The sequence below is a fragment of the Capra hircus genome, chromosome 24 (assembly GCF_001704415.2).
Source record: "Capra hircus breed San Clemente chromosome 24, ASM170441v1, whole genome shotgun sequence".
In the NCBI taxonomy this organism is placed as follows: Eukaryota; Metazoa; Chordata; class Mammalia; order Artiodactyla; family Bovidae; genus Capra; species Capra hircus.
In genome coordinates, this window is record NC_030831.1 from 3,926,134 (window position 1) to 3,938,429 (window position 12,296).

At 37.3% G+C, this 12,296-nt stretch overlaps 1 protein-coding gene across 1 annotated transcript in view; it reads right to left on the minus strand.

The window, feature by feature from the left end:
- The window catches only part of ZNF407 (zinc finger protein 407), a 380,108-nt gene that overhangs the window by 338,314 nt on the left and 29,498 nt on the right, over positions 1-12,296 (minus strand). The window contains exon 3 of the mRNA XM_018039541.1: positions 7,206-7,320. Within this exon, the coding sequence (XP_017895030.1) occupies positions 7,206-7,320 (115 nt within the window). The remainder of the gene's footprint in view (positions 1-7,205; positions 7,321-12,296) is intronic.

Below are 12,296 nucleotides of genomic sequence, written 5' to 3' on the forward strand. Positions count from 1 at the left end.
GGCCAATACCCATGCCCCTTGATTCTGAAGCAGTCATTCGCTGCCTACTGGGTTCTCTGCCTCTTCCTTTCACTGCCTATTTCACAGTCCAGAAAAGTAAGAAGACAGACAGACAAGGAAAAGAGAACAAAAAGGTAACGGAAAGCAGAGGGAAAAGCCAGCACTCAGCGCGGGGCAGGGCGCGGCTCTGTGGCCTGGCGCTGGCCGCCTGTCCCCTGTCCTCTGCGACCCCTCCTCGGGCAAAGCTGGGGTCCAGGCAGCTCCTGAACCTGCCATGGCCCTGGCTGGGCATCCCCAAGGCCCCGCCTGGGACACGCCGCCCCTGGCTCCCTGGCCAGCGCCCAGTCACCTTCACAGCGGTGCTACCTACCAGATGAAACACCTTCTGAATCAGCAACAAGATTCAGAAAAGACTGGGCCATTTCTCTGCTTGAGTTTTCTCCATCCATTTGCAGCAGGTATTGTTTTGCTCTTTTCACCCTAAAAACTAACAGCACTGGCACATGCTGATGATCCATAAATATTTAATACTTTAAAAAAAAAATTCCCCACTTTACCCCATCTAGCCACTTAAACTCCGGGAATTTCTTGCAGTGTTCTTAATATCCCACGCTATTCCATACCTCACCACTTTTGCTCTTTCGTTCTCACTAATAAAAAATGTCCAGATTTGCCTCGTATATAGATACCCCTGCATCCTTCAAGGCCCAGCTCAGACCTGTGCTCTGAATGAAGCCTTTCCTGGTGCTCCCCAGCAGAGCCGGGCACCCCTCTGCTGTGGACCACCGTGCTCTGCTCTTACCTCTGCCTCCGAGTCCGTCTCCTACCTGGAGCACGTGACCACAGGGCCCTTGCACCACCTGAGCCCACTGAAGAGGAAATGCTCAAGAACAAGCCCCGTAGGAAATGAGCGAACACTTCAGTCATGATTGTACTTCCCTCCTATCCACACTGCCAACGTCTCTCACTCAGTCTTGGACAAATCAAAGAGCAAAGCCCTGGGGAAAGCAAAGGACTTTCAGAAACACGTGAACAGGAAGAGGGAGGGAGAAAACAGGCTAATAATAATAAAAAGAAAACACAGGACAAGCAAAGAAAACGAGGGGAGTAGCTGCCCTCCTGGGTTTCACTCCTGGGAAATAATAAAGAATCCCCTGATTCCACAACAGGTTTTTAGATTCACCATGGCACGTTTTAAAATAAAAATAAAGCAAAAATTACTTAAGTCACTGAGATAAGACTTTTTCACTGCAAAAGACGTTAGAGACAGAGGTCAATGTTTTCAACCATGACACCAACAAAGGACAATGTGTATTCTATTGCTATTTTCTTACGAGTTGATCTATACTTACTGCCTTGGAATAAATCTATGACCTGACTCTTTGAGGCAAAAGTGCAAGAAAACACTTATCACAAAGGAGGAGCACAGGACATGGTCTGACACAGAAGCTCTCGTCTCCCTGTGAGGAGACACAGGGGAGGCTTTCTTCCGCTTCTTCTCCGTTATCTTGACCTTGCCCTCAGCGCTCTCCTGGGTTCACAAAACGGCTCACTGGAAAATCTTCTATAATCATATCTGAGTAAGAGTGTGATTTATTTTAATGTAATTACTATGGTATTGCTTAGATTTTCAAAATAAAGGTGATTTGTTTAAAAAATATAAAATAACATCCACTCACTGTTTAAATGGTATTTCAAGGACTTCAGCATCAGAAAAATACACTAACCACTAGTATAAATGTGGTTATTCCTCACTGACAGGGAGAGAGAGAATAAGCATTACATGGGAATTTTAGATTTTTCAAACTAAAGGCAAAAGTATATCATTAAACAAAAGCATTAAAGTATTATAGAGATAAAACATGTGTCCCGTATAATAAGAGTACTTTAATGTTAATTTTGATTTTTACAAAACTGAGAAATGCTGCCCTTCATATTAACACAAGCATAATGTGTGACGCCATCTAAAGCAAATCTTTTCTGTCTCTTTTTTCTGTGTCTCTTTAACCAAAACAATCAGCCAAATGAAAAGCTTATTTTCTTTGGATACATCTGTAGATATGATGGCTGTAATTAATTGTTCGGCTAAAAATGCAATTCCATGGTGCTTTTAATGATTTAGGTATACACAGCTTTAGTTCTCAAAGCAGACTAAAAATAGTGATTTTAATTTATTCCTGCTGCCTACAATTACCCACAACCATGTATTTTTAAATATTTCCAGCCTATAAAAATTACTAATTTTTGCCACTTGTGTTTATCTGCATTTAGACTTTGATTTGGATAAATTAAGCTCTCAAGTGTTCCTTGCTTTATGAAACTCTGCATGTTGTACACTTCAACACAAATAAATGACTTGTACCATTAGAGGTTTAAATAATGTAATGTACTTCATGCTCAGCCTGAAGCTGGATTCCAATGAAGTTGCTAATGCATGTAATGATTAAGTGTAACTCAAATACTAACTGTGTTGTTGAAAACATGACAGGCAATAATTTGGTCTATTATATTCTGCCATTTAATTGCCTAGTACAGACATTCTCTGACACGCTATGAAGCAATGATTTACAATTATTCAAGCTGCAAAGGTCAGAAAGTGACATTATAATCATCTACATAGAGATCCCTCCTAATGCACAAAAACTAGGTAATGCCACACACACACACACAAAAAAAAGAGTTTTACTGCATTAGTAACTTTCTATTTAAGGTTTCTTAAGCCAACTGAGAATAAACAGTTCATAAGCACATTAATGTACAATAGAAAATGTCTAGAATCTTTCCATGAACCAGAGATGACAGATTCCGTAAATGCTCTTATTCCCTCCTGACTAGGTAAGTACTAATCAACTGTTTAACTCCACATACAAGATTCAAGACTAGACACAGGGAACATAGTCAGAAAATTACATAATCCCTAAATCATGGCTACTGGGGTCTTGGTGAATAATGACATAAAAAGTTAGGCTTCATCTCCCAGGTTTCCTGAAATCACAGGCCACTTGCTAATTTTCTGATAACTCTTTTTTGTAGTAACTAGTAAGGAAAAACAAAAACCCAAGATGATCAGTTTTACCCCCTCATTCTAATGGAAAGACAATAAAATCTTCACTCTTTTAGGCGTAATTTCTGTCATACTAACATGTTCAATTTGTAACCACTCATGCACAATGAATCAACACATAAAGAACAACGAGGAAAAATAAAATTATTTAAAACAACTTTTTAATATGAGAAAAGCAAAACAGAGAGAGACCAGAAAAAAGAAAGAGAAAGAGAATGAATACGAGAATGTTAAAGTAAAACACAGTGCAAGCAATTTTTTAAAATAATTTAAGTCTGAGAAAAGCAGAAAACAAAAGCAGCTAGGGGCTGGAAGGAAGCAAGTACAGTTATCACACGCTAGAGAAAACAACCTAGGAAGAAAAAAATAAGTACAAACTAAAATTAGTAACTAAAACAGCAGATATAACAAAAACAAAGAAATAAAGAAAAGGTACAGCTAAAAGGAAGGAAACAGGGATCGACCATTACTACCACATAATTTATCTCCACCACTAAAAATACTTTCACTCTCAAGTCTTCCATCTGTACAATGGGAATAATAAACATGAGATGAATAAGCTCATGAAACTGGAATCAACAAATGAAATGGATGTTAATTAAGTACACCCTAAACCACAGCACTCCATAAATACTATTTATAATTGAGAGTATGATATAGACACATTTGTGTTTGTGTGTGTGTGTACAAACATGGAGAAAAAGATTATCAAAATAAATTTAAATGAATGTAACAAAACATGGTTTCCTTAATGATGTTCTTAAGCGACTGTGATTTTTAAGCTCTTGACTACTGAAAAATAACAAAGGTAAAGATCATGGACTTCGTAAAAATGTGTCTACCTATTTTTAAACATATGTTCCCAACAAAACTATTAACTTCTATGTAAGGTGCTTTCTATTATTTTTTTATTTCCTCCCCCACTAAGCCCTATGCCCAACCTGGGGCACATTTTCATTTTAACTATCCATCATTTATAAAATTCACCTAAATTCTATAAAATTCCTCTTGAGGTCATGCTCAGAAGTAAGAAAAACATTAAGAAACTGTAATTCAAAAACTGCTCCTCCTAAAAGTGAAAGTAGAGTGAAAGGCTTTTAAATGAGTTATCTATAACATGTTCTTAAAACAGGAAGTTCAAAGCAATATATTTTGAAACCTATACCCCGACATAAGCACGTAAACCATGGGTCAACAAAACTTAAATCCTGAGCTCTGAATTCTAGCCAGCATTAGAAATTAGACATCTCATACATTCAACTTCTTCTGTCAAATAACTTAAATCCACGATAAGCTGTAGCTAAGATTTGCCGATGAAGGGGAGAGAGATGTTAAAATTGAGCTTAAAATTCAAAGATCAGTGTAGGTTCAAACAGTGGAAATTAAAAGTTTAAAAGGAAGTCTTTATTAAGGGAGTAGCTAATGCACAACCCTTAAATTAAATCTTAGTAAATATATATATATATATGAGATACATATTTGCTGAGCATCCAAAAGCTTCTTAAATAAAGATATTTTAAAAATCACATAAACTGATACATTAATTCTCAGCTCAATTCAACGAAATGCACCATTTGTTGTTTTCATCAATTTCACCATAAAATGTCAGGTTTTTTTCAAGAAGTTACTAACGAAAAATAGTACAACAATGTGAGTAATAATTTCACTGTAAAAATGTGCCTGCTCCACTGTTTTCATATATTATAACTCGATCAGAACTCTTTGAAAAACCGTTTCTTTCTTACAACAGTGGAAGGATTATGAATAAAAATTTAAAACAGATACTAAGATGCTAACTACTGAAAAAAAGAAAACATAGGGCAGGACCTTCTGTTTGTGACAAAATTAGAGAGTTAATGTTCCTGAAAGATCACTTCACCTTTGAAAGCATGATTTTTTAAAAGGTAAAATTGATAGCAATTAAATCTAATGAAGAAATGCAGCATGAGCTGCTTATGTTCAGGAACGGATGGGCCCACCGAGCATTTCTAAGATTATTTAGCCATCAATGATAATGAATCGACATTGTCAGTGATGTGGATGTACCAGTGCTCCCTACTGCGACCCACCTGATAGACAGTGCTCATTCTGTTCACGTTTTTCACTCCAATTTTTAGCCTGCATACTGCTCTATCCCTTTGAAACACAAAAACACAGAACCACCTATGGCACTTTGTCTTTAGCACTGAAGGGTATTTCACTCACTACTGTTCTGTGTCAACTACACAGACTCACTTGGCATTCTTCAGTTTACTGAAATTCTTCAGAACTTTTAGCTTCACTGTAAAAATATCTACCCTGTACAAATTATTGTTATGTGACTTTTAAGTCAAATTTTACGTAAACAAATTAAGAATTATTATTTCTTGGTCAAATAAAATTCAACAACTACTGTAATTCTAAGAGATACAGTGCTTTTTCCACATGCACACATATACATGTAGACCTCTATGAAAGCAGCATAAAACTCAACACACCTTCATGCACTCACAACTCTACTTGGGAATCTACTTGGGAATCACTGTATAAAGCACAGAGCAACACGCCAGTCATACATTGTGAGCAGTGAGCTAAAAGGGCACAGTGCTCAGATCACACACCCAGAGCCAACCGGTCAGATGTGTTTCTGACACCACGTGTGTCAGAAACTGCTCTCTGAAAGTCTCTCCTTCTCTTTCCAGGTCTTGGTAACACTAATAAAAAAAGGAATGGAATCAGGTTTCTAATAATGTAGTATGCAAAAACTGTTTACTTATTTCTCAGAAATTAAGAAGAAACTGATTTTTTTTTTCTTTTGCCAACTTATAGCAAATCTTCACCACAGTCTGGGCCTTCCTCCTTGCTATAATTCACATGGTAAAAACAGAAACGAGATATCTTTTAAAATTCAAAGACCTGGAGCAATTAAAACGCACCATTTGGCACTCAACCCTTGCAGCTAAAATCAGTAGCAACAAAACTCATTCTCCCACTGATCTTCAGGGGGCTTTAGGGCAAAGGTTCATCTTCATTTACTTTAGCCCCAAGTTACTGAACCATCAATTCTGCCAATGAATAAATCACAGACCATGGTTAATAAAACTGCTTGCAAAGTTATTTGTAAAACTATCTTAAGGGTCAAAAAATGCAGCTGCATCCTGGGACAAAATGTACCATCCATTAAAAAACAGAAGCTGTTTGTGACTTAAAAGGTATTTATATAGTAGTGCTAACCAGAAGAATCTTCCACCGAAAAAATAAACCTAATATAACATGTGCACGTTGCATAATTTAATTGAATCTGAAGTGTTTTGTGAACCAACCATAAGAACTGCAGGTTTCTCAGGGTTCACATAAAGTGTTTTTATATGATGCACTTATTAATTCATTTCTCTAGCATAATAACATTAAAATATACTTATAATCAGAAGTAAGGTATTAAAAACCCAGCTCTGAATGTCCTATGATATACCATAGATGTCATGGCATTTTAAAGCCTTTTAAACATTTCTGCTAAATTAATTAGTTTTACATTAAGGCATCTCAGTGCTTCCTATTAAATGTAAGACATTTGAGTGACAATTAAACATTATGAATGATTCTTTAGAGGAAAGAGCCATTAACTAAAATAGGAAAACAAGTTTTGAAATAAAGTGACACAAAAACATACTTTATACACTGGCTTTTTAAGCCTCAATAATCAGGTCTCTGAAATGAAATCTTTTTCTGCTTTTTTCCTTATAGAATATGTCCAATGGATCCAAAGAACCATTAATGCGATTAAAATTAGAGCAGTATAGGAAAAGAAAAAACACATACACATACACTCCTAAAGCTATATTATATATTTTTTTATGTCTTTAAATGGAATTTACAGTTCTCTCTGGCAATGTGAATGAACATCCTATAATTTAGTCAATTTACAGATTACAGGTTCAAATTGACCTTGTAGCCCATAAAATTGCTCATCTTCAGCACAGGATTAGAAGTGGGAGAAGAATGTCATAACTGTGTTTAAGGAATTTACCATAACAATGGAAAGGAGGACACGCATGCATAATTCTAGCCACCCTTACTCATATCAGTTTTGAATCCTGAAACAATGAATATCCCGCACGTGCTTCCTGGTTCACCACGGTAGAGATGGTTTCAATTTACTCACCCACAGACGTGACACTTGTATTCCCTCATCCCAAGGTGCCTTTTGACATGGTTTCTGGCATCGCCAAGCTGAGCTGTTGCAAAATGGCATATCTTGCACTTGAATGGTTTTGATCCTAAGTAAATTTAACATAAAATATGATTTGAATTTGAATAATACATTACTGATAGTTTTAAAAAAGGCCTAGATCTTAAATCTTACTTATAGTCTAATTACAATTTTCTGTCCCCAAAATGGAACACCTGCATTCCTTTCTAACTTGAACAGACATGCATTTCATAATTATTCCATTAATAAGACTTTAAAATGTTTCAATGAGTATTTCTAACTTTCAACAACATTTCTAAAATTTAAAGTCAAAAGTGATACACTTGAGCAGTACTAAGTATTAACAGATAAGATGAGCTAAATAATTTCAAACATTTTTTCTTACAATTCACAAAACTAGCTTTTAAAGTCACTCAACATTTTAAATGGAACATTTTTAAAACATAAATGTTTATAGAGTAGCTGATACTTTTTAAAATATATTTATTATCAAATAAATTTCTCAGTGGCCACATCCTGGTTCCCTCATATTTCTGCAGCTTTGAATTTATTCACATTAATAATGGTATTTCAGATTTTTTCCCTAACATTTATCCCAAATTATTCCCTATGTTACTTTTAATACCACACAGTATAAGAATATATAGTGGATAAGTTATTTGCTTTTATGATCATTTTAGAGCCAAAAATCTGTGATGATTCAGCAAATCAGAAGAACTGACATTCTGGCTATTATTAACTTCAAGAAATAGTATTTCAACAAAAAATTTCAACACAGCACCAACTTTTTTTAATTTCATAAAGAAATAAGATTAATCTATACTCAGACATGAGGAGATAAAATTCAGAGTCCACAAACTTATTGTCAGTAATAGGCAGAGTCTACCTGGCATATAGGTACTAATAGATTATCAGTACCCATATTAACAAGAAGCAACACTCTCAACCATTTTCTAATTCTAACCTTTAAATCCTCAAATAAATCAAAATCATGTTTTTAAAAATCAGTTTAAAGCTGCTACAATGTTTCCAAATTTTTCATAGCATATATAGTACCTACTTGGTGAAGTACCTCTTCTAATATAGTCAGACAGAATGTGAAATATGTAGACTTTAATACACAAAAAGAGCTCAAATAAAAAAATGCAATAAATCATTTTTGATCAATGGAACTTGGTGCAATGCCCTTGGGAAAAGAAATCCTCCCAGAATACTTTGTTGAAACTGAAGCACTCAGTAAAAAATTTTAGAGTCTTAAATTTCAATTTAATTCCCAAAAGCTGACAAAAAAAGTGAAGCATTTAATTTTAATCTTCTAACAGAAATAAAAAAGTCAACAGTACTAAGCACAGGCAGACAAGGTTGAATATTTCACAGTTCAATGACAATGAAGCCAGATCTCTTAATACTTCCATTTCTACTCTGAGAAGTAGATGTAAAATATATTTAGCACCTGAATGGTTATATCTAGTCAGCTTTATATGTTTAAATGTCAAAAGCAGGTTGAGACTGCAGCTTACAGCAATCCCATTCTATCAGTCACATTAGAAACTACAGTTTATTTAAATGATTCTGAAGAAACTAAGCCTATCACTACTTGGAAACATTTCATCTCGACAGGGAATTCTATAAAGGGGCTTGTGAAAGAATAGAGTGAGAAGAATCAATTACCTGCACTTTAAATTACACCGCATTTAAGGTAAGGTAATTAGGAAATTATTAATCAACAAGAACACCAGGGCTCTAAACAAAAAGATAAAGCTGTCTCAGTACGTGTGTTACAATTTTGGTGAAAGGATTCAAAGTATCTTGTGATTCAGGCCCTCTAGTTCCCCCCAGGAGAGCGGACATAGAACCGCGGGGCCTGCAACCTAAGGCACAAGGCTCCCGGGTGGAGGCTGCCGCTCCTTCGGGCTTCAGCCATCCCTGCTATTGCACTGACAACACCTACGTAAGTCACCTTGCTGACTGTTTCCATGCAGAAATCACGGAGGCCCTGAGTACTTTTTGTATCTTACGCACAGAGGAGATGTATTAACATCTCCTTTCTGTGCCTTGAAAATTCTAATACTGGAGACTAGAGGTCACATTTTCTGTACAAGAAAACAAGAAATGTCCCCACTTTTTTCCTAACTGATGGTGTTTCCATTTTTAAACTTGCCAGGCCCATCCTAACATGAATCCTGGCATAGTATTTATCAGGCAAAATTTGCAAAACCTCATATTTTTAAATTTCTCTTAGGGTTCCCTGAGGAAGACAATAAAAAATCTGCCTGCAATGCAAGAGACCCAGGTTCAACCCCTGGGTCAGGAAGATCCCCTGGAAGAGAAAATGGCACCCCACTCTGGTATTCATGCCTGGAGAATCCCACGGACAGAGGAGCCTGGTAGACTGCAGTCCATGGGGTCGCAAAGAGTCAGACACAACTGAGTGACTAACACTTTCACTATCACACTTTAGGCATACTGAGATTATTAGATACATATTTATTAGAAAGAAGTAAATCATTAAACCGTCCCATTCCTTGGCTTTTGTTTTGGCTTTATTTTTTTAATTTGGTCTGTGAGGGTTTCTGAAAGGGATAAATGAAGAGGGTCTCTAGCCTTCTGGCACCTTCTTACAATTTTACCTAAAGAATCCAAAGACTTTAAGCCTCTCCTCAGGCCTGCACTGGCCTTCCTCAACTGCAGTCACGGTCAACCCCTATGCACACGTGGACGTGACACTTGAAAAATCACAGGAAGACTAGGTCTGAGAGAGTCAAGGAAGACGGATTCAACCCATCACCTAAAGACTCTGCACTCCACAACCTTCCCAACACTGAACACTTCACCCGCCCACCTGCTGCTTATTCCTTCATTCAACAAACAACACTGAGCGCCGCTGCCACCCAGAGCCAGAGGTGAAGCCCTGAGCAGACCTCCGCCCCGGTGCCCTTCGCCCTGGTGCCCTGCGCCCTGGCGCCCTGCGCTGGCCGTGCACAGGCGGAGGCTCCTAAGCTCCTCTGCCCATGCTGACCAGGCTGCCACACCGTCGCATCAGCCCTGACGTGAGAACCTTCCAGCAAAGCCACCCGCTTCCCGTCTTCCCACAGGAAGACCGTGCCAATGGCACCCGAGAGCGGCTCGGAACAGAAAGCATGGGCTTCAGACAGCCTTCGGGCCTGATGAGCTCCTGCGCGCAGAACTAAAGCCCAGCTGCCGGGACAGGGCGGGAAGAAAGCAACCGGCTCTCCCCGGATCACCGCTGAGAGGCCAAGGAGACACTCCTCTGCTCGTGCGACGACCGCACACCAGCAAGCTCTCAGGAGGCTTTCCCCACAGTCCTTGATGAACAAAACTAATTTATTTCTTCTAGTGCTGCTTTTATCGTCTTAAGGATGGGAAGAAAAGGTTACATAAAACATATAGTAAATCACAAAATATGAAAACAGCAATTGGAAGAACAAGCCCTTTTCCAGTCAACCATTAATAACCATCCTTCAATGACTATCTCATGATATAAGCAAAGAATCAGAGAGGCAATTCATGCTAAAATGCCCCAAGGGGGGGGGGGGGGGCAGGAGTTGGATTAAAACCTGGAGTGCAACCTCCCCCAAAAACTGACTTGCAAAACTGAAATGCGGGCTGAGGTTGGGTACTCAGAAACACAGCTTTTTTTGGTGCCTCAGAACACTATAAAAATGTTCCTGCCGATAAGCCCAGCACCAGTTGTTAAAAAGTACGCTAACTTTTACTAAACGTTACAATCGATGATGTAACTTATATAAGTAGGGTTGCTTTGTCACATATTGATAGTTACCTCACTTTCACATCCACATTAACTTGATTTTAAATGCAATTAATACATATAGTCAAGGAAGACTAATGGACTACATTCTGCACTTAACCTGGTGGACATTTTCAAATGGCACAAGTGACCAGTGCAAACCTATTTTGCATTGTAAACGACTAAATAAATCTTAATGGATTAAGAATGATCAGCTATCAACACACAAGGGAAATTAAGTGCTGAAATGCCTACATTGATTATTTTAAATTATTAGCCTTACTCTGTTCTTGAATTTGTATGCTTTTAGTGAGCTTTAACACATTTACAAGACTTATTGACTATAATTACAAGAGAATTCAAGTAATGGACACATCAATTATGAGCAACATGTCTTGACCAGACAGTTGCATAAAGAATTCTAAAAAGAGCTCCATTAGCATCTTCCTCTTACTTTTATTCAGTTTTATCTGCCTTAAGAGGGCATGCTAAGAAAGTACCTATTTTCTGCACATGTGAACGAGCCTAGTTTCTAAAAATCATATCATTTCAGGAACCGAGCAATAACACGATACCAGCAGAGGTGATAATGATGCCAACAAATAATTGTATTTGAACTTACTCTCCAGCAGTGGTTCTACTGCCTGAGAAGAGCTGAGATCGAGAGTGCAATGTGTATATTTACCTAGATCAATCTTCTGCTGGGGGCCCTGTTACTTTTGTCAATGAAAAACTTTTATCTGTCATTAATCACCCTCAACTATTAACAGTGTTTCATACTCTTTTGTCTGCCTCCTTATAACCATGCACTAAGTTTCAAAAACTGCATGAATCTAAAGTATAGCTTTAATAATAAGCCATTATTTAAAAGTACAGTAAAATAAACCTTACAGTTTTAATGAAAATATGTTCATTGAAATGTGAATTTATTATTCAAATCCACTCATAAATTCAACCATGGAGACAGAACTTGTCTAAGCAGAGCACAATGATTTAGAAAAGCTGTCTATTTAAAATAAAGAATGTATGGCAGGTTTATAGAAACAGTGCAGTGAATTTTTACATAAATTTAGAATAGTAGCTTATGTATTTTCCACACACACACAAAAAAAGTTTCAAAAAGAAAATTTCTACCTAAAAATTGAACATTAAAATGGAACACTCCATGTGACAGTACAGAAACTAAACCAAGTGCTACCTCCATGAAAACCAAATCCCCAGGACATATTAACTTTGAAAAGTGTTGACTAATTTTGATCTTTGAGAGCAGACTC